The sequence below is a fragment of the Platichthys flesus genome, chromosome 3 (genome assembly GCF_949316205.1).
Source record: "Platichthys flesus chromosome 3, fPlaFle2.1, whole genome shotgun sequence".
In the NCBI taxonomy this organism is placed as follows: Eukaryota; Metazoa; Chordata; class Actinopteri; order Pleuronectiformes; family Pleuronectidae; genus Platichthys; species Platichthys flesus.
Window position 1 is genome coordinate 19,735,269 of NC_084947.1, and position 23,536 is coordinate 19,758,804.

At 41.3% G+C, this 23,536-nt stretch overlaps 1 protein-coding gene across 1 annotated transcript in view; it reads left to right on the forward strand.

The window, feature by feature from the left end:
* The window catches only part of adgrd1 (adhesion G protein-coupled receptor D1), a 30,731-nt gene that overhangs the window by 1,799 nt on the left and 5,396 nt on the right, over window positions 1-23,536 (forward strand). The window contains exons 4-18 of the mRNA XM_062384877.1: window positions 221-343; window positions 439-615; window positions 2,550-2,807; window positions 4,008-4,075; window positions 4,644-4,793; window positions 4,913-4,963; window positions 6,063-6,186; window positions 6,526-6,633; window positions 8,213-8,288; window positions 9,111-9,252; window positions 17,459-17,532; window positions 18,138-18,261; window positions 20,728-20,831; window positions 21,135-21,246; window positions 21,557-21,710. Coding sequence (XP_062240861.1) covers window positions 221-343; window positions 439-615; window positions 2,550-2,807; window positions 4,008-4,075; window positions 4,644-4,793; window positions 4,913-4,963; window positions 6,063-6,186; window positions 6,526-6,633; window positions 8,213-8,288; window positions 9,111-9,252; window positions 17,459-17,532; window positions 18,138-18,261; window positions 20,728-20,831; window positions 21,135-21,246; window positions 21,557-21,710 — 1,845 coding nt within the window. The remainder of the gene's footprint in view (window positions 1-220; window positions 344-438; window positions 616-2,549; window positions 2,808-4,007; window positions 4,076-4,643; window positions 4,794-4,912; window positions 4,964-6,062; window positions 6,187-6,525; window positions 6,634-8,212; window positions 8,289-9,110; window positions 9,253-17,458; window positions 17,533-18,137; window positions 18,262-20,727; window positions 20,832-21,134; window positions 21,247-21,556; window positions 21,711-23,536) is intronic.

A 23,536-nucleotide genomic window follows, 5' to 3' on the forward strand; every position in this document is an offset into this window, starting at 1 on the left:
CGTTTAAGCAACTGTTAATGTCTATGATTTTTTTTTATGAGACACCAATAAAGCAGATCAGTTTAAGAACAATTAATTATAGTTTACTGTTCAGTGTCTTTTTATAATTGTATTTGTTGAATGAGCAGATAAATAAACACATATCGGTATTATTTGTAGTCAAACTTCTGGCTCCACATTTTCAAGCACATTTACATCCCTGATTTATGCTCTGCCACAGACATAGTTGAAGGCATGGTTAACAAGGGCATCTTTCTGAATGGAGATAATGGCGGCACCTTCCTTCACTTTGGAAACTACCAGAACTCTTGCATCAGTGACCCTACTTTGTGTGGTCCTGAGGGTGAGTGCACTGGAGCTAAAGCATACGATAAACTTTCCAAACCATTTTCAGTCTCTTGTCTCGATGGTGACAAATGATTTTCCATCATCCACTAGGGATTACCTTCTCCTTTTTTTGGAAAAACCATGAAGTCGAGTCCCGCTATGCTGTGGCCTCTGGAGGGAAAGTTATATCCAACGGCTTCTCCGTTTTCACCAATCCCTATGGAGGTTATGTGGAGTTTTACACTCGGGGCAACAACCACAGATGGAAGGCCAACATCGATGTCCCAGGTACTGTGACTCAGTCTGTCTCTCTATTACTTTTGATAGCCCTTGAATTTTGGGCAATTTGTTATAAGTTTCTTTATAGAATTTGATCAGACAGAAAGTCTGTCCAGACAGTTGTTTTAACAAGAAAATAATAAGTTTTTTAAACATTTTTGCCATATCAGAATATATATCAAAATATCATGGATGTGTAATGACGTGATTATTTCCCTCTTCAATAAGGTTGAGTTACAAATGTGAAACATAACACGGGTTAGACTTTGACCAATACCTTGAGCTTTCTGAAAATACAGTTTGCAGTCCTCTGAGATTAAATGTTTTTGAAAAGTGTTTTGACAAAAGTGATTAAACCACATGAGGCTTGAAATGATGTGACTTAAACTGGTCTGTACTTTGCTCTCAAATGACTTCTGTCACCTTTCTTTTTCCAGCAGTAACTTAAGCTTGTGTTCATGGGGCGTCAATAATTCAATGTTGATGTGTTGAGTTATAGAGGATTAAGTGTCATCTGGTTCTCATAGAGTGGGACATGTCCAACTTTGAGGACATACTGTCAAAATCTGTCAGTCATCTCTTTGGTGTCTTACAATAGGGGGGAGAAGCTCGATGTGCCCTCTGACCAATGTCTTCAGAATGTTACACCAGAGATAAAACTCTCGCCATAAAGAAATGAAAGAGAGGGTTGAGCTGTTTAAAGGGGGTGGGGGGGTCTGTGGCACATGTGTTTTATATTCTGACCACAAATGAGATGTCCTCTGGTTGTTTTGCCTTCCTGGCAGACATGGTTTCAGACAGTGAAAGTATTGTCTTTTGAGAATCTCCTTATTGTTGGTTTACCTCAGAAAAAACGAGATGAAGAAAGTTGTCTTCTCTCTGTGGGTTAACTTTTACTGTAAAGAGCTTTGAGGACCAGAAGAGACTTTGGCCTCGAGTTTGACTCAAGATTTATGGACCATTAATCATAGAACAGCAAGGACAAATATAACATTTAGAATGAAACAAGTAGTTCATTAATCTTTTAGTTGGTTGAAATGAATCGGCAAATACTATGATTAATGATTTTTGATTTGAGATATTCTAAACAAGCTTACATCAAATAAATCGTAATAACTTCGGTGATATACATGAACTTTTTATCTAGTGCCACCATCAGGTGATCATTCTTATTTTCACCAACACTTTGGTTCTTGAACAAATACCTGCATGATGAGAATTGAAAAATGTGTTTCGAATGAGTGGTTGTCAGGAAAATGGAAGGACGTGCCAATTATTTAATATCAATTTAAGAAAAGCTATACATATAATATGTAAATTAATCTTTAGATTTAGTCATAAAATAATGAGTGAATCAAGTAAATGTTGAGTAATATATAATGAAACGAATAATTGGTTAATGCTGTAAAAAGTTGGATGTATTGTCTTTAGTGAGATTTAAAGCAGTGATTATCATTTCCTCAATCTCAAGAATCATTAAAAACATTTGTTTACAAGATTGATCCACTGAATTGTTCAGTACAATACTTAGCCTTTTTAACTCATCGACAGTTTGGAATTTAGCTGGAATTTGCTAGTTCTGACTCCGGCAGAGAGTCACTGACTATCATTCAAGGCTCATGTTCCCTAAGTGTAACATTCAGTGAACACATCACTGAGTATACACTACTTCCTCGCAGTCAAAACTGTGAGTAAGAACGTTAGGAAGTGAATCAGTTCAGCTCTTTCACCCATAAGTTTTCTTCCACTATATTAGTTAAGTAGCTACAAAAAAGATTTTAGATGAAGAGCCTGACGTTATGTGTCTGTTTTGACCAGGTTGTCCCATCCGAATTCTTTTGCTCTTTTACCCACTTATGCACGGACATAACATTCACTGGGCCTATTTTGTAAAATTTGCCTCTACACAAACCATTATTCTCCATAATTCTGTTTTTTTTCAGGGCCTTACTGGACCCACATTCTCTTCACATGGAAAAAGACGGATGGTCTAAAGGTCTACATCAACGGCACCTTCACTGCCAGCGACGCAGCTGGCAATGTCTCGGCGAACTACGGCGACCCCTACCCTGACCTGGTCATCGGAACAGTCAACGACAGGGCGTACGGTCGCTTTTTAACGGGCGCATTTGATGAGTTTGTCATCTGGGAGAGGGCACTTCCGCAAAACGAGATTATGCTCTACTACAGCGCAGCCATAGGTAAGAAACCACGCTCTACTGGAAAGTCTTCCCTGTCATTCTAGGACAAAGCATATCTAGTATAGTGCTTCCTCCGCCCTGACCCTGAACTGAGGAAATCGGGTTTAAAAAGCAATTTCCGTCCTTTTCCATTTAACATTCCGTCCACAGTGTTCATGCATAACAACAAGATATTAAACTGTATGAATAGACCCCACCTCCCTTTCAAATGGCTCTTCTTGCCCAAAACTGTTTTCTGACCTTGGACGCTATAAGTGCCATGGCTCGCATAGTTCTGCCTTATAAGTGTTTACTGTATAAGAGCGCAGAGGCAGGTTGGGCTGCAGGGGGCAGATCATTTTGTTTCAAAGTGACAGCTTATAACACGCCAGGACAAAACCCCCACACTCCTGTCTGTCTTTGCTCTCTTGCTGTTTGTCTCCCATGGTCAGATGTACAGTGCCATAAATGGGCAAAAACATGTTGTTATTTATGAGAACCCAGAGTTCAGTTTGCTCAGGGATAATAATACCAAAATTCCCAGTAGGTTCAAGGAAATGTTGAAAGCCGGAGGAAATACATGTTTTATGAAACACGCTGATTAGTGAGGGTGCACGCTGTCTCTCCCATTGTGCGTGGTGTTATGTGAAAACTATTACTGGGTGCTGCTGGAGCTTTCACCGATCACAGTGTGTGAAGCATAAAGTGCGCACTGCCTTGATTTCTTCTTCAAAGTCGTTACCAAAAGCAATATATTCCACAGACCATTACCAGACACAAAGAGCATGAGTGTTATGGTTACAGAAAAATATTTTTACTTCTCTAGAGCACTCGTATAAAATGTTGCATTGCACCAAAGATGGGCAACAATGGTTCACACTGATACCGTCTGTCCATATATGGCCATTTTCTGGTAGCTACTTGGTGCCGTTTTTTTAATTAAATGACAGCAAAGACGTCAAATATACCGCAGCCTTGTGCAGAAGCTGACGGCAGAATATTATGTATGACATAGCACAGTCCATCCTCGTAAACTTTAATCTGCACGGTGAAAGTTTGAGTCTGGTCAAGTTCAACACAAGCCCTCATAATAAAATGACAAAAAGGCAGCGTCTGTCTAAACTTGGAAATCTACCAGAGATAAAGAGTGAATAACACCTGCAGGTCACTGGTGCGGTTCCTGTGCGATTTTAATAAAGCCTTATTTATTGTCTTTGGTAGGTCAAGCCATTGTCTCTGCCACAACACCCAGATCCTCCAAGGAAGTCATTACAACAACACCAACAGCTGTAAGTCTTTCCGCATTGATTTAGCCAAGCACAGATACCAAACATGATTTTATACCACATTGGTAAAAAACTGTTGTGAATGTAAGTTTTGCTCAAAAATGCAAATGGTGGGTGGCCTAGGGGGTAGAGTGGTTGTTCTTCAACAAGAAGGAAATGCAGCATCCTCATACACATTGTAAGACAAATTTGGAGACATGGTTTAGGCCAAGACAAAAATCATCATGGAAGAGAGTCTTTTGTTGAATCAGTACAAACACAAGCGTCTCATTGAGCGATTGTTTAATTTTGAAGAGAGAAGAGGGGGTAACAGGGAAATGGACAGAACACATGTGAATAGACTACTGTTTATTAAAGGGCTTCAGAGGTAGAATCTGAATCAGAAAGAAAACAGAAGAAAGCAGAGACAGCTGCTCAATACCACACAGAAAAGATCTCCCTGTAGGGCACTAGGCGAAACAAGAGCAGCACTGTCCAAAGAACTCATCCGTCAACAAACATCCTGTGTATGTTGGAAAACGTGCCTCCCGATAGTCGATTTCATTTGGTGCCTGATGTGCTGTCTTCCCAGAGAGCCACTGCAGTGAGTCCTTCTGTCATCAGCAGTCAGGGGGAGAAGACCCAAAGCCCCCCAGATCCGGACTCAATGCCAGTGTTGGGCTTCCTGAAGGTGCTGCCCAACAGGACCATTCCTCACAACACTGCCAACAACCTCACACAGGTCCTGGAGCACAGTCACGCACACATTTTACACCACAAAACCAGTTCACACAAAGTCACAATGCCCACCTATCTGAATATGATGCAACAGTTCCTTGACGTCCACTTTCTTCCACCCAGGCTTTTCTCAAAAGTGTGGAAGAAGTGCTGTCCTCTCCTGGGCTGCCAGAGGTAAATGAGTTCACGCTGTTGTTGTGCAACGCTCACACATGACATAATGTAACATATGCAATTTGGTGAAGACTTTAATCCACGGCACTTAAGAGCTCTGTGAGCTGGAGATTTTAACATATTTTTTGCTTATCTGGTGCCAAGTGCAATAACAGTATCTGGCAGTGTGCCTGCCTGTACACATTTAATAAGACAGTACTGCTGACTCCAACACAATGCTCTGAATGTAAATGTGCAGCCTCCTGTACTGTACACTTATCCTGGTCAAAATCTTTGAGTTCTCATATACAAACACATTACGGCCAGAAGAAAGACATTCTGAGCAAGTATGTGGTTTCAGAACATTTACAGCTCAGAACAAGCATGCTTGTTTTTGCACGAGCAAGCTGAACCAGATGTTCTTGCATGAGAATGTCAAAGTTGGACGGGAGATACTGTGTTCAGTAAACCATCTATTGATCTTGTGATTACATCTTCTGATCCGATTGGTGAATATTTCCCTCTCTATCCAGTTTCCGTATTGGTTTCATTTTAAAGCTGCATAACTTGCTAGTTGGCAATTTTGTATTTGAGCCAGTTAAAATGCATGTACAACTCCTGTGTCATATAAGTCATGCTACATATTTGAAAAATCTTTAATGACCCTATGTATCTTTTGGGTTACATAATCAATCAATCAATGCTCTTATATCTCATATAACATGACACTAATGCTTACTTCAGTTCACTTTAGAGTTTCAGCTAATGTTTTAATTCAAACAATCCACTGACTCAATGGCTCTTGTCTGCTTGTATTTCTCTGGCATAGCTTAGCATTATAGCTATATGCTAAGCTGTAGCCTTAGACATGATCATATAATTGTTAATTTGTAGCTGAAGTGGCCACTGTCCATCTGCAGAAGTAATTGTCCCAGACTGATTTTGTTCTCATACTAAAGGGGGACTGCTAAATACAGCTGTATTTAGCAGTTCCATTAAGTCGGAGGAGAACATTTATAAATATTGAACAACGGGCCGTGGGAAAGTGAAATGAGTGTCTCACACAGTGTCAATGCACAATCGGTTGATTGTGGACATTTGTTGTATGTTCGTTGAGCAGCAGTCCACTCCTGTGGTCAGCGGTCTGATCGAGACCGTGGACCAAGTGATGGAACAGATGGTGACGAACCTGGAGCCCAGCCCGAACTCTCTCATCACCCTGGGTGGAACATCTTTTGTTGCAGGTCAGTACGCCATCAGCTCCCCACAAGGTGACTCACTGTTTGTAGTGTGTGTGGTTAGGGTTATGGTAAGAGGACACGGAGCATCAAGCTGACATCATTTGTTTTCTTATTCAGAGGAGAAATTGGGTAAGATAAGCAGGAATCCAGCCCCTCCACGCTGCCTCTCATGGGTGTGGGTCTTTTTGTTTGTAGAACACTTTGTTTGCTTCTAAGCCTGCTGGTGTCTTTCTCCCAAAGGGTCATTTTACATCTTGACCCTCCCCTGATAGAGCTGACTAGATGTTACTCTTTTGATTTATTCCCTTTGTTCTCACTTTTTCTAATATGTGATCCCCACAGATTATTCTCTCATGAAGGTCCCGCAGAACTACAACCTGCAGCATTATCGCTTCCCTACACATGGCAAGAGCTACATATCTGTGCCTGGGGAGGCTCTCACTTTGCAGAGTAAGTGTGATATTGCAAAATATATATTCAGTGATGTAGCTTGTGTGATGTACACAACATAATTGTTCCTACCTTGAGGCTTCTCCGTACAGAAACCTTTTCGTAGCCTTGACAGCTCAGTGCACTGCAAGAAAATATGTGCAAACAGAGAAAAGACTTTCATCAATTTATAACACAACCAAATACTCACAAAATCACTGTAAGATCACAACAAAATCAAATTGTTTCCAGAGGACACTAAAAAGTGAAAAATATGGTTGCCATGGTTTTTGACACGTGAAGTCACTAAAGATGGGGCTTCTTCAGTTTTGTTAGAAAATAAATGCAATGCCACATTTAAAAGACAATACATGTTGTTCTAAAAAAAATATTCCGGTTGTATTGAATAGGCTAAAGTGTCCCAACCATGTTCATCACTGTCAGAAACTAGTATCCAGGTTAAATGTGAATGCTGCACAGTATTTGGGCTCTGCTGCAGCCAAGAGAAAATTGTCCAGCAGGGAGACTCTCGTTACTGGCCTGTAATTTATTATGCTAAGATTTAAGAGTGCTAACATAGTGTACAGTGTAGGACAGGAGTGCCATGAGCCTTTGTGCAGCTTTATGGTGCACTGTCGATGTCCAGCTATGGCTTTAATGTTGGCAGTTACCCTTTTATTCAAAACAGAAAGAGTGAGAGAGAGAGCACGTTTTCTCCACTTTCCCCTGTCATTAAAAAGAATGGACTCACATAGCGGAGTAGAGGAGAGCTGTAATTACAGTGGGCATTAAAACTGTGTTTGTTTAACTTTGTGTTCAGGTCAGATTCCCTTGGCTGTGTTGCAACTGTGTTGCCGTACGGGCACTAGAAGAAATCCCTTTTAATAATTCATTGAAACGATTATTGTCAGAAATGGAATATATGTCATTGCTTTATTGAGAGCCAGGACCAAATTAACTCATATAGCTCTGAATACCTGGCTGTATGAAATGCTCCAAGGGGAGGTTTTATATCCTAATTAAATACAGAGAATTTGACACATTGGTGTGTTTGGACACTATATTATACTTCTAATTTTCTTCTCTCCTGGCCACCTCAAGTCCTCTTGTGGAACTTCCTGAGGGTCATTATGTTGAAACCATTTTTGGAAGGGTAAAATCTCCCCTGTAGCATACACAGCGCATATTTGTTTGACATCAGCAGGCTATTGTTGTCCTAGTCGGTGGGGCGCGGGTAAAAGGTCTTTGAAGGGCGGAACAGGACCATTTAGGATTTCCTCCAATTTAATTGTTTATCTTGCACCGAGCTGGATGATAGGTCAGATTACGGGTGGGGGATCAAGCCCCCTGCACTTTGGGTGAAGTCATGTAGAGGTTTCATAAGACTTCCCAACATCCATGTGTTCTGCAACCCCTCTCCCTTTCACTTTTGTGCGAGTATACAGTCGTCCTATTAGCCTACTAGTGCCAGCGTGCTGCATCAAGGCAGTGTTAATTAACTTCCCTTCTTTGTGAGCATTTTAGCAGCACAGCTTTACATTCCCAGCCTTCTGCCCATGATGCCTTTCACATTCATCTATGAGTTTTCTTTCCCCCTCAGCTCAAACCACCATTGTTGGCCTCTTCTACCACAACATGCACAACTACTACAAAGAAATCAGCCCGGTCAAGACCAGGTAAGCGGAAAGCGACAACGCCCACAGTCAAAAGTTAATTGAGGTAAAGCCCAGTCCAATCTAATCGCATTTCAATTTAAAAGCTCTAGCGTACCAGTTTAGTTTTGGCAGCACATACTTCCTGTGCGGGGAATGAGGCCCACTGGCTCTGAGACGCCCCAGCTTCCTGAGCCACGGAGCCGCTGATGCCTGGAGCCAGGGCCTTATCTGTCCTCTCGCCTATCTCCCATCTCACCACTCAACCTCCTCTGACTGATACACCCTGCTATTAGCGCTTCATATCCACCCCTTACCCCTTACCCCCCCCCCCCCCCCCCAGTTACTGTCTTATCCCTGGACCAGCTTGTTCCACTCATTCTGAAGTGTTTATTTTCACAAAACCTGACACAACAGCAATTAAACAACATGTTTTTCGTAACTTTGCACATCATAGAGGTTAGAGTACAGAATGTAAGATATGCGACATTCAAAGAGATTGTTTTTACCGTGGCCCTCCGCTGGGCTGGGCTCATCCAATGGTTAGGATGGTACCTCTGTATCTGCTTTGATAGAGAAGTGACGCTTGTATGACGCTGAGGTCACATATTGGATGATCTTGAAAGCCTATTGGTGCAATACTGCTGTTGTCTGAATGATCGAAGTCCCACTTAAATGTGACTGTCCTGGGCCCATATGTAACACTTATGTGTTGACGTAGGATCCAGGTTACAGAGTTTTGTTTCCTGATTTGTCTCACTCTATTTGTTTGTGTCTTTTTTTTTATTTCTGTGCCTCTTATTTCTGCCTCTGTTTTATTTAGTTTGTGTCTTTTTTGCTTATTAGGATTAACGAAGCCTCTGATTTCAAGGATCACAAGATCCAGATAGCGAGCTGTCTAATCTCCCTTAAGGTGGAGCCTTCGCCAGCCCTGTCAGTCAACCTCTCTGGAGCACCTCTCATCAAGATTGTCCTCAAACACGTTCTGGTAAGTTTCAGTGTCCTAGTTTCTTCCCATTTGACTCATGTTTTTATCTACCATTTACTTTCTGTGTGAGTCAGTCAGACGGGGGGAAAATGTTACGCTGTTCCATGTGGCCGGCACAGCTATTGGGTTCCACATTATTCAGAGGATAGATGGCCATGGTCTACCTAGAGTAGCCGGATTCCCCCCATATGAAAACTATCGTCTCTATTCTCTATTTTTTCTCTTATGTAAGCAGAAGAATGTGTATCCCTGACTGAAGCGTGTGCAGCTGAGTACTCACCAGCACAAAGAGCGAAGCCTTTTTTGGTTTTCGTTACAAACAAATTTTCCCTCACGGAGCATGTGGCTTCCAGGGAGCAAATTATGGACGTTTCAACTGTAGGCTTAGGGTGCTTTGAAAGGAACAATAACTTTATTTTATGAACAACATACTTTTCATTGCTGCTTTATGACAGGGGCCGCCGTGCCAGTTTTCCATGGGAAATGCCGTTGAAACTCATAATGAATATAAAGTCAAAAATGTGTATCGTGTTAGCCCGCTTCCCTGTAAAGTCAGAAATGTGGCAGCGCAAGTTCACTTTTGTAATTTCTTTTCAAATTACAGGATTTTTTTAACTAGATGAACAATGCACATGGCATTAATAATCAATTTAACAAACCCCTAATAATGTACTTCTGATTTACAAGACGCTTACAAGAATTGTTTGCTTTTAATTGAAATGAATTACCGATATATTTGTTTTCTCTCTTACGTGGTGCAAATGAAAACCATGCAGCTTGATGAAACCATGGCAATATTGCTTCGTTTAGCGTCATTTTCATCTGGGAAATAAATGTTTATGCTGAAATGATCTGGCCTGGTTCCTGTGACAATGATTACTGTGTTTGTTTTAGCGGACACCATGGGAGAAGCTGTAAGATCTCCTTTGTTTTAGGAGTTCTGATGATGCTCACCAGCTCTGCTGTCTGTTGAGTCAAGGTGTTTCTATTTTAGTTGGACTGCCTTTCACCTCTGATGTAAGGATAAAACATTACATTCTTTCCTCCCTAAGCCATTACAAATAAGCTATTATACTTATTACCAAAGCATACTGATTGGATTGCTCCATGCCAGCACTTCTCAGCGGTACTTCGGCTGCATAGTTGGGACGATGATTTACATTTAGCGGCTGCGTCGTAATTTTGCTCTCAGTGCTTTTGGCTGTGAACATGTCCAGGAATGAGAGTGTTTTTGCTACAGCTGGATTGCAGTGCAGACCTGAAGCTGGATTCAGTCAAAAAAGTAACTATTTTTAGAGTTATAATGTCTTTGGCAAGTGGAATATATTTATCACCTCCCCAGCTTAGAGCGAGGGAGGGTGGCTAACGCGCACTATGGAGCAGACCTTTGCTGCCATTGTTTATGACGATGTTTACTGTCTGCACAAGTTCAATCTTAAAGATGTCCTCTCATGGCACCAGTTCGGTGGGCGAGGGTACGTGATTTGCAACTGACCGCTCTGTTAATCCCCTGAGAATAGACAAGCACCGATGTGACTTCATTAAAACCGAGCAGGGGGGCTGACTGTGTCTAAAGCAGAAATATGTCTGCTTCCTCATCTGTCTTTTCATGCTGTCATGGTAACAACAAATCCTGTATGCCTACTGTCATGGCTCAAACCCAAAAGCCATCCATCTTCCCTATCTGACACCTACCATGATAAAAGGTGTCGTACCATGGATTGATGGAGTCACCGACATGTAAAAAAAACCTTGTGTCGTGGCAGGTAGCACTAAGTGAAGGTCAAAGCCATGTGGAAGGTGTCTGAGTGACCTTGCAGGCCTGATTGATGCCCTCTGAGCTCACTGAAACAGCCCGCTGAGGTCATGCCGTTCCCAGCTGACTCAGTCAGAGCCGAAATGTCGCCATTTCGCCTCATGTGGCCCAGAGTGGGTTTGATACACAGACAAGGTGCTATCAAGGTTGCTGGAGGCCCACTTGCTTTCTCACGCCATTCAGCTGCGGTGTTGAATGGACCCTGGCTCCGTCAATGATTTATTACTGTAAGTCCACTTCAGTTTGAGAGGGTTGAAGGAAACAAGAAGAGAAGAAACAGGAGGGTGGGAGGCCTTGGGTCTGTAGTTAAACATTAATACATACATAAAGAAGGCCAGCACCGCCTCTCCATCCTCTTCTTCTGTCAAAGCATCACACTCTTGGTATGATGTGAATGAACGGAAAGATTGATTTCATGAGCAAAGTTAATTATAGGGTCAAAACTGAGAGGATTCAAAAACAGATTTGACAAGGGGGGCCTGACTTTACAAGCGTATAAAGCAGTGTGTTAGTGTGGCAGCTGAGGCGAAGGATGGAGCAGGGTGGCAGCAGGTGGAGACTGTTGGTGGCCTCGATCTGCCCCTCAACTGACTTGTATTTCATTACATTTGTAATACAGAAATACAAATTAGTTAATATACTGCTACAACTTAATTAATGGTTTTATGCTGGATTATCTTCTGGCTGATACTGTTTTCTTGTTATTAAACCTTTGGGTATTTTGTCTTTTTTTGTAGAGTTTTCAATTTAAAATGTTCATCTATAGTGACAAAAAACGGTCTACTTTTTCCATTCTGTTTATCCATCCGTTCCTTCCAGTAATTTAAATAGAATTTTAGTTGGAAGTAGGTAAAGAGGTCAGGGTCAGCGAGGAAACTGTGCCTTGTGTTGACAAAGAGGTCTAGACTTTTTGGAGCTTCCCATACACGTGGGGAATAATGGATTGATTGTTCACCAGCTTCGAAAATAGGCATGTTCACTTTCCGATACTCGCGCTCCCTCATCATTTAATCATATATGCCAACACTGGTATCAGTTCTTTCTGCCACAATTATAACTGCTCTTTATTTTGCCAGTCTTTTTATAACTCCCAGCACACGCCCAGCTTAAAAACCTTGTGGGCAAAGACTCAAATCCCTCAATCTCTTTCTCCTAACCACCCACACCCATCCACACACCAACGCACACAAGCGCAGGCTGTGTGAGCCAATATGCTGATCAATCACAGATGGCGGGCCAGCTATTGCTATGCCTCTCTTGCTAAAAGATTCTTCTGCATCCCCTCCCTTAAAGGGCCCCCTCTCTATCACCCACCCCAGCCATGAAACCACCACCTCTCCTTACGAGCTGAACAGAGGAAAGAGCTAATGGACCTGGTGTAGATTCAGTCAGTTTGAGTGTGTTCCTACAGAAACAATAATACCATTTTGACAACTGATTAATGACTGAAGTCTTGTATTACTCATTTCGGGTTTTCCCCAGGTTTACAAATGGTGATATACAACTACAATTGTCGTTGTCAATTGTACAATTGAACATCACAGCCAAAATGTTATTGTTGACCCTAATTTGACCAAGTATGTTTTCCCACATTTTAAACTTCCCTGCAAAGGCTCAAAATGCAGCCCTCAACTTGTCATGCCGGCAGAAACAGGCCAGAGACCAGAGCAACACTGTAATGGTTCCTCATGAAAGCCCGTGGGAATTGAACACATGGAAAGGCATGGAAAACCTCTCCCATTGTGAGAAGGAAAAAACTTGTCATATTTGTTGTTTCTTCCCAAACTGATCTCCTCTGTACAGTGTTGCTGAACATGCTCAGCACACCTTATTGAAAATAGTTCTGTAATGTTTGGGCTTGTTTAAGTGTCCCCGAAATTTCCTCACACCCTGCACGCCTATCAGCACGGCCCGTTGTTTTCGATGTCTAGGCTACCTCAGAGACTGAGCTGAGACCACAGCTGCATGTCTTATTACATTTCCCCTGACAGCATGATCTCACTCAAGGCCAGTTGTGTTTTGCTGCATGGATTCAGATCGTTACTCCACATGCTGTATGCGGATCGGCTCAAGTCTCGCCTGTGATTGAAAAGCCCTGTTACAACAACGATGACATCTGTGCTCCATCAGCGCGATACTTTAATATATTGACCTCAAGGTGGTTCAAGGGGGAAAGTTTTTTTTTAAGTGCAAAGCTGGTTGTTTGAATAATGTGAGGCCGTACCTTTCCCAGATATACTACAACAAAGAGTTTCCTCTCCTTTCTAAATTTAACAGGAGTCAATGCAGCATTTGGGAAATGCGTGTATGGCCTCTCTGTTATTATACAGAACAATTTAGCCATTACCAAACCCTGGCTACATCTTAAGCCTGTCTTTCAACAAACACTTTCACCTACTTCAGCAAAAAAATTCTAATAATAATGGTAGCTTCATGACTTTCTGTGCTGTTATGGGCCCTGGTGGCAGCTACAGTTGAAAATTGATATCTATACCAAATGTAGAAAGTGCAGTCCAAATTACACCCTGGCGCTCTGTGCTCCCAAATATGTGAAACGTTTGAGGAAAAAGGAAAAGATCGGCCAGTTATATTCAGTCTCACACACACGCAGAGTTGTGTAATGTTTCACTGCTCTTTTAAATTTAGCACAAACCAAGGCTTTTATTTAGACTCCTTTGCTACTGAAATATGCCTCACTGCTCTTGTGGCTGCATATTGTTGTACCAATGCAGGATGGAATGAGTGGGTGTGTGCATGGCTGTGTCATTAATGATATTTTACATTTAGGGGAGAAAAAGAAAAAAAAGAATACTCAAGTTTCAATCACAAGACCTTTTTGTAGCGTTTAACCAATTTGTGGCTCTCAAGTTCAAAGTAGATGGAACTAAGAGCATATTTGATGAAACATATTGTCCACAATAGCTAAAAAAATTATATTATCTCCATTTTAGTTTGTTAACATTACAGTGTTGACTCTTATTTCACTGCTGCATATAATAACATTATAATAATGTATATTATAACATGTTGTAACTGTGAATACAAAGCTGCATGTAAATAGTTTGACTTCAGTAAACTATAAGTGTTGTTTCAGACAGAAGTTTGTGCGTCTCTCTGTGTGTACCAGGCCAATCTGTTTGTTTTGAGTGTTGAGACTTGGATGATGGGTGTTGTGTAGTTTTCTCCATCTTTTCTTTATTTGCGCCTTGTTTGAGATCCAGCTGTCAACAGCAGAGATGTAAATTGGCCAGGAGTTGCCCATGTCTTGGGATTTGCTGAGGCATATACGCTCGACCACAGCGAGGCTCCGGCTTCCAGCGCTGCCAGTCACGGGAGGTCTGAGAGACACCACAGAGGACAGAGACTCTTGCTTTTTTACAAATTGCTGGGTTCTGAACGTCGTCTCTGACTTAAAGGCTTTTGTGATGCATGAGTGTGTTTATTTTTGTCCTTCATCGTTTTACTCAGCAGGCTCACCACTCATTAATAAGAAAAAGAACGAGGTGTGCTATTTAACAGAGGGACGTAGAGAACGGATCCGATGATGAGCAGTGGTTCTCATTTTGATGTTATGGACCTTTTGTTCCCAGTTAAAAATAATTGGCGTGTTGGGCTGAATGGCTATTACGGGTGTATTTGTATCAGCGAGTCAGCAGGATACACCATTATACATCTATTATGTAAAACATTATCTTATTACCTATTAGTGTGTTATGATGACCTTTATTCGTCTCACAACAGGGAACTTTGCAATGTTACAGCAGCAAGAGGGCAGTCAAAAATAAACATCAGCAAGTAATAGTAAATAAACTTGCGATACTTAGTACACAATTGTAGGGGAATGTTAAAATATATATTTGTTTAAATAAATATATATATAAAATATAAATAGAATAAGGTAAAGTATTTACAGCGTAAAAACAGAATATATACAGTGGAAGGGATTGCTCATAAGCCATTGAATTGCACAGGATGAATGAATATTGCAGAGTAAAACCAGAGTCAAAGTGCAGTCCCTAATGAGTGGGTGTAGCTCTACTGGGAGCAGAGCTGGTTGAACAGTCTTTCTGCCGCAGGAAGGAACGGCCTGCGAGACCTCTCCTTAAGACATTTTGGATGCATTAGGAAATCCAGATGTTTTAAATTCCACCCTGTGTCCTCAAAATAATATTTCTACGCAACTGAGCTCAAGCAGCAGATGTATTTTGGCGGAAACGTACAACATATGAGTATTTGTGATAATCCACTCATGTCCATTCAGGTTCAGCCCGAGAGTGTTTGGAGGATTCTTGATCCCTTGGTTGGTTACTACTGGATTTAAATACCTAACACTTTATGAAGTAGTTAAAAAAATGTGCATCTTATAATGCATTACATAAACAATAGTGGAAATAGTTATTTCTTCTGGTGAATATGGAGATTGATAACTTTTGATATTTGTGATCTGCTGCGGAGGAGTCTGTGACATGAGGTTAAAGTACGAACCGTAGATGGAAGCTGTGGTTGGCGACTGCACCGAGGCAGACATGGTGACACAGAAGCGCCAGAAACACCATGACTATCTACGATTTATCAGCCTCTCTCTCCGTCTCTCTCTCAGAGAGTCTTCTCTTTTATCAACCCATCACTCTGCATCACTCTCCCGTCACTGGCCCTCGCTCCCTCTTCTCCCTCTCTTACCCTCTGCGTCTATTCTCCTTACAAGGCTTAAATTGATTTCCAAGGCGCCGTTTGCTGGCCTTCTGTTGCTAATAAAGAGTTGGAGCGCCAGCTGCAGTCTTGGCTGGTATAGATGCTGAGGCCGTGGGGCAACGGAGGGTGGGACGTGAAGGGGGGGGGCGATGAGGGGAGGCAACAGCCTGTTCACAAAGCTGGGCCAGATCTCCGAGTGCATTTTAACACTCGCTAGTGACTTTTGGGCTCCTGCTCCTCGCCTCAGATAGCAACTCAAAATCCCAAGATGGATATTCCACAAACAGACAGTTGCTATAGAGGAAGAAAAGCCAAACAGCACCTCTTATATGTCTGTTAGTCTTTTAGTCAATGTATATTTTAGCTTGTCTCGTGGGTATATGAGAGTTTGATGATGATGGATTGTTTCCCCTGAGCCATGGGTTACATTTTGTGCTTAATGTGGGTAATTAGTCTTCCTTCATTGCACAGGAACAATAAAGGCTCAGCAAGTGAAGAGAGCAAATACAACACGTTAAAGCAAGACTTACAATTGTGTGCAGATTACAGTTGTTCTCTCTTCCTTTTGCTTTAATTTAAAACCCAATAAAAAAGTGAATTGTCCACAGAGGAGCAGTAAATTTACCCAAGGGCCTGCATGCCGCTCCTCAAAGCTGGCTCAAGAGGACAGTGTGTATATACTGCATACACACTGTCTCTCATGGCCGTTGGACGCATCGTCCCTCCGGCTCCAATGTGCCAAACGAATATCTATGTATTGCATTCATCTTCAGGGTCCCAATACATTATGACTAAAGAGCTTCATGTGCAAAACAGACAGAATGAGAGCAGCGATTTGGTTACACAATGAAGTCAACGTATTGTGCTATGCTTTGTAATATGAATCACTGGGCCCGTGTGCCAGGAAACAGACAGCCTGACTGTCAGTTTCACTCTCACTCTCACTTTTTCCAGAAGGAAATGGTGCAGACACAGTCCATCTAATCATACACTTACTCCGTCTGCGAGTCGAGTCGAGGCCCAGGGAATGAACAGAGGTGTGGAGTCTCTCGGTATCCACCCAACCAGCCAATGGAAGTGGTGTTTGCTTCAGACGACAGACCGAGGAGGGTAGCGGTTCGACCTGGAACCAGGGCCAAGCCCCAATTACTGCATTCTCGCACTGTGGCCATTAGCTCACTGTCTCCTGGGACTCCAAATACCATATTAAGGAATGACATGGAAAAAGTGATTTTATAATCAAATATAATTTCCTAGAGAGAGTAGGGATTTCGCCTCAGTGTAATAATCTCCTTTGCTAAGTGTCGATCTGCGGCTTATCTCGATCTCAGATCTTTTCCGTAGAGGTCTTTGTTTATAAGCACAGATGAATCCTTTTTTATTTTGTAAACAGGAAAAATTAAAAATCTGTTTTTAGCTTGTATCTTTACTAAACAATTCAGTTCTGATGCTGTTGTCGAGTGTGCAAATGGAAAGAAAAAGCCAATGAGCATTAAGGAAAGACTGCTGCTGATTACTGACCGAAATATTCCATGCTGTCATGTGTATCAATTTTCCAAACAGGTTGCTATTAGTTTAAGGACAACAAAGCATGTACTTTAATTTACCAGTGTTTCCCATAAAGCAAATGATGCCCTTTATCACTTACTTTTCTCTCGCAATTAAGGATCTCAACTTCATTCAACTTTTCTTTTTCAGACCAAAGAACAGCAAGACCAAGTACTTAATCAGAGCAATAAAGTCTTCCTCTACTGTGCCTTCTTGGACTACAGGTGGGTCATGATGTAAATACAGCTTGTCTCAATCATTCATTCAGATGTGGAGCCAAAGGGGTTTTTGATCTCGATTGTTGACTCTTTGCATGTTCTTGGCTGAAACCTTTAAGTTTTTAAATCATAAAAAATGACCAGTGACTTGGAAAAGGTGCATTTCCCCTTTGCAAATCAAAACCATCCAGAGTTACATGTGCTGTTGTTTCAGTTTGGCACATCTTGAGTTGTAGTGCTGTGTGAAAAATATGGTGATCTGATAAATGGAGCCAAAGCACCTATTAGACAGAATAAATCATTTTAAAAGGGAGTGTGTTTTAGTTGGATTCAAAAGCTTCCTCTCCTTACTCCTCTCTGCCCTGAAACTCAAGAAAAATGTGAATCAGGAGATGGTCCTGTTTGAATGCCCTTCTAGCTTCAGCTAAGAAATGTTTCTCTGTGCCTCCCACTGTGGATCATATTGAGTGATCCCTGCCAGCAGTGCTGCTATAAAAACCTTGTCTAGCTTTTTTTATATGCGCTAAATTTACTCTTCATAGCATCGGTATTTTAATATACTTCTGAACAAATTCTTTCTGTGAATAATTCATAATTGCTGTGTTTTCCAGCTCAAATGAGGGAGTGTGGTCCAACAAAGGTTGCGTCCGTTCAGATGGAAACATGACGTACTCCGTGTGCCTGTGCAACCACCTCACCAACTTTGCCATCCTAATGCAAGTGGTTCCCTTAAAGGTAAAACACTGTGGCTGCACTTTAGAGCTGCTCTAATATTTAATGATCAAATGACTAATGACAAATGAAATGTGAAATGGCTTGCTCATCATCATGAACCCACAAAGTATTATTACTCGGTCCTGCTACGTGTATCGTTTAGACTTTGAGGCCAGAATTTGGATGCTTTAGCCACTCTCACTGCTTTCATGGTCTCATCTCCAGCATGCAGCTGTATTCAATGATAGACCCACGTGGCAGCCAGATAATGTTAGAGGTTGGTGAACATTCAATAGAAGAAATGAGAGTAAAATGACCTGCATCCACCAGGAGGTCGGACTCCCGTGGCTCAGGAGGTAGAGCGGGTTGTCTACCAATTCAGTTCCCATCTCCCTCATTATGTGTGCACAAGTGTCCATGGGCAAGATACTGAACCCCAAATTACCTGTCAAGGTTGTGCCGGTGGTGGCTTAAACATGTACTATGTAAGTGGCTGGCTGGCAAACCTGCACTGTTAAGTTGAGGTTTTTCCTTGACTGAAGAATATCTAATACAGACGATTTACCATATATCTTAGGGTTTAATGGGCAACTCTTTTCTTACACTATTAGCCATATCAACTTTATATCTATTGGGTTTACAGCTTCTTGGGCCACTAAATACTGCTGTATTATTATAATTTATTATTGTTGAAATCTTTCCCAGAAGACATTTGTAAATATCATACTGGGAAAAGTCTAAGATGGCTGAGTTCCATTAAGCTGCTTCGGGTTCATGTTCTTGGCCCTCGCCGTGTTGAGGTATCTGCACATGAAACTCTGATTAGCTGAGTCCCAGTGGCCTCTCCCAGTACTGCAGACCAGAAACTAATTTTCCCCACAGACCAACTTTAGAAAAAAGACATCTGGAGATCTGCTGACATGGTGCTTCGGACCGCAAACAAGTTCAGTTATCACTTGTTGCACTGCATGTTTTTTTTTTCACATGGAGTTTTTATATTTGTATAACCTTTACTGGGCCTCGAAAAGGTTTATATACTCTCATAGTCTATGTGCTGAGTGGGAGCTTTTACACAAGGCCAATGGGAGAAATTTACATTCAAATAAATGAGCACCATCTTTAAGTCCATTATGGAGTTTTTTTAATAAACCCTGGTCCTGCTATTTTGCTCACTGGGATTCTTCAATAAAACGAGCTATAATGCAATTAGTTACATTTCCTGCCGTGACATGTCAAATATCTGCCTTGAAATATGATAATTAAAGGTTTTTAATTTAAATAGCGTCCATCTTACTTGAGGAAAGGTGTATCCATCTGTGCCAGTCATATACACACGTGTGTCTTTGTTAGGAAATAAGAGGATTTCTAAGAGGATAATTTGGCAGGAAGCAGCGGTTCACCACACAGTAACCTGCCAAACAGGAGCTCCACTGCAGCCTCTGGCAGGTTTATCTTTCCCCCATGTGTCCGCTGAAAGCAGACCAACACGGTCATAGTATCGGTTTCTGTGGTGGTTTATACAGACAGTCTGTGACTAAGTGTAGTTATTTTGGGGTCACTGCACAGGTCAGCGGTCCAATCACCGCACCATCTCGACAGATCAAAAGTTGATCCTTTGAAGCATCCTTCAAAAACTGTCCCTTTTTAAAGCATCTGGGATAATCTTTATTCTCTTCACTGAACACATTTCCATGATCTCCATATGGGTCAATGTGGAGAACCCAACCTGTACACACCACAGTCTTAATCTTTGTCATCCGGGAATATGCACCATGGGAGTGCTGTCGGCATCCACAATGGCTACTTTAAATAGAGGACATCTTATTGCAGCTAACTGGGCCACTGCTGTTTTTTAAGTATAGATTCTGTTTGATGCTATACTTGCCCTCGGCCACTCTTTAATTAGTGGGCTGCCTTATCCCTCAGCTGCGAGGGAACATCCCACATATCCCTTTCCTGGAAGGCTGGGACTCCTCTACCCTCATAATGACAAGGCACATGTGAGGACGGTTAATAGAGAATCGAACCCACACATTTAAAATAGCATGAACACCAACACACCATTGATGCATTAGACCTTATGCAATGGAGAAACATAATAATCACCGCCACTCTTTAACTCTTTATCCTGAATATGTGACTGCGTCTATTATGTTAACTTTCTTTTTAAAAAAAAGGCATATATTAATTCTTACTGTTGCAGAAGTACATTGGGACCTCAACTTTAGCGTTTCACCGATACTAAAGCTTTTTGACAGTGTCATTGTGTTGAGATTAGAATGTCTGAGAAATATTCATGAGAGTCTGTGCTTTTTTCATCATCACAATTTCGACAGGGGCCCTTTGAATTAAAAGATGAAGGCAGAATGAATAAATAGCTTCACCCGTACGCTGGGGGCACAATGAACAAACCCACCATAAAGTTGAAAATAATGATTTTACATGTTGTCTTTTCCATTGTTGATGGTGATTTGTCTCTGTGCACAGCTCACTACTGGCCACCGGGTGGCACTATCAACCATTGGTTATGTTGGCTGCTCCATTTCTATCTTGTGTCTCACCATCACTCTCGTCACCTTTGCAGTACTGTCGTGAGTATCACCAGTCATGCACTTTATTTGATAAACCTGTATATTTGGTTTCATTCATGAGATGTTTTCAAAGCTATAATATCACATGTACAGATAGAATTTTTGTGTTTAAAGAAATTTAGATTAACACAACTGAACACCTCTTTTACGGTGTTTGATTATGTTATTGTTCAGAGGATATCTGTCAGTAAATGTCTCTCTGATGTTTTTTCTTTTAGTGGCCATAAACCAAATTGCCTTCAGGATTAATAAAGTTGTATTGTACTGTACTGTAAGTGACGTTGTCCTTCTGTTGCTCTGCAGGTCAGTGAGTACCATCCGTAACCAACGCTACCACATCCATGCCAACCTGTCCTTCGCCCTCCTGGTGGCTGAGATCTTACTGCTCATCAGTGCTCGCTTTGACCCGGGCACGGTAAGTACACAGATTATGTTGTTGATCCAATAATTGTACCAATATTAGAATGATCCCAGAGAAAAAGTGTGTAACGAAGTAAAGAAGTTAATGGTGGTCAAGAGAAACAAAAACTAAATGATTAAAAGTATGAATGAGAGATAATAAATCTAGAAGAAAAAGGTGAAGAAGAAACACAGAACAGCGATTAAAAGAAAAAGACAAACGGGGATAAGCAAAATGCCTGTGTATAATAAAGCAGACATAGATAATAATGAGAACAGAATGTTTTGATGATAAAAGCCTGATCAGATTTTGTGCCGTGTCCCAGCTGCCCTGTAAAGTGATGGCCATCCTGCTACACTTCTTCTTCCTGAGCGCCTTTGCGTGGATGCTGGTGGAGGGCCTCCACCTCTACAGTATGGTGGTGAAGGTGTTTGGCTCCGAGGGCAGCAAACACTTCTACTACTACGGCATCGGCTGGGGTAGGTCTGCTCCAGCACACTCAGACGAAAAACCATAACAAACGCACGTCTCACTCCTGCCTGCCACTTGTTCCTTTGCGTGATGTTCCTGTGTGTGATTTCCATTTCATCTCATGTTAAACTTGTTTGAAGAATACAGTATCCGGTTTTTATTGTATTGTCCCTTATTTGACCCAGTGTTCCACCTCTGCCTCATGCCAGGACATTAATGTGAATATGATTTCAGTATTTCTTTATTCCACATAACTGGTCCAATATTATTTGTGGCAAATAAATAATTCTGACCCTGCTTTTGAAGGTCTGAATGTGCTTTGAGTTGCCTTCCAGCATAACAATTGCCTCTCCTGATCACAGCGAACCAGAGTTGATAGACAGATGAAAAGAACCTGGGACATACGTGTACTGTCTTTGGCTGCCGGGGAATGCATGGTCTCTCTTTCACATGCTGAAGCCATTAGAGGGAAAATGATCCCTTTTTATTACTTCCTTTCTTCTGGCCAGAGTAAAATTTCATCTCGTGTGGCCAACTGCAAATTATGTGCTGGAGAGTTGTCCGACAGTCTGAAGTCTAACTGTTATACATAAAAAGTAAATACTCATTTTATAATGAATTGCTGCTGCTATTAGCCGTGATAAAGGCTGCGGACCGCTTTATCTCATGTTTCCTCCCACAAAGTAAAAGTTTCCTTGCGCTGTATAATGCTAGAAGCCAAAAGATGGAGTAGAATAATTTATTTTCATGGAAATTAGCAATTAGCAGCACGGCAGAAAAATAAAACCCCTACTGAGTTTAAGTAAGAGGAAAAGTAAGTACATACAAAGACAGGTGCTGCTTGGTTGGACCACAGTGTCACAGTGCTCAATATTTGTCAAATTAGTTGAGGCAAGTGTTAAGATGATACTTTGGAAGTCTTAATACCATATGTACTTTTTTTAAATCACTATTTGGCTAAAACATGTGGAACTTGGACTCCTGTGGCCTTTTCAGTCTACCAAACTTTTCCTGATCACGTTTTTGTTTCCTGTTTATATAAGAACGTTTGAATGTTGGTGAATCATGTCAATTACCATCCCTGCATCTGGGCAACAGACCCAGAATCAGGTCCAGAGTGGTGTGGAGCCTAAAATCCTCAGATTTAGTGCGTGACTTGACTAGATTTCATGGAGCAGTTTTGAAGATACTTTCAGTATTTGTGCTGTCCACAAGCAGCAGCGTGGGAGCAATGCACTTTAAACTTGTCGGTTGAGGCTTGCGCGTTAAATTATAGAACCGTGTGCCAACAAAGACAAGGGAGCAAAGAAGAAGGCTGGAAGGCAAACATGAATGTAAACAGTGCACAATTTAAAATAGAATATTATTTTTTATTTCCTATAAGTCCTTACAGGTGATATTTGTGAGCACAAGATAATTAAAAAAAACATATAATCTTCTCCCACGATGCACAAAGCCCAAGCTGACTGTGGAATGACAAAATGAAATTCTTGCTGCTATTGTACAAAGACACCAGATTGTCATCATCAATAATTGTTTGCTGTTCATACATTTATCTGTTCTCACAAGATATATGGAGGACCATACATGACATAAGTAAAAATAAATAAATAAATAAATGTATAAATAAATACATAAATAAATAAATAAATGAATAAATAAAAATGGAAATAAATAAATAAATACAGAAATAAATAAATAAATATGTTAATACCAAAAGAAATGTCAAAAGAAATGTCTTAAATATATTTTAACATTTATTTTTTCCCTGATACATTTCCTTTGCATTTGCAGTGTCCTTATGCTAATGAGAAAGGCGGGCCTAACCGCAGTC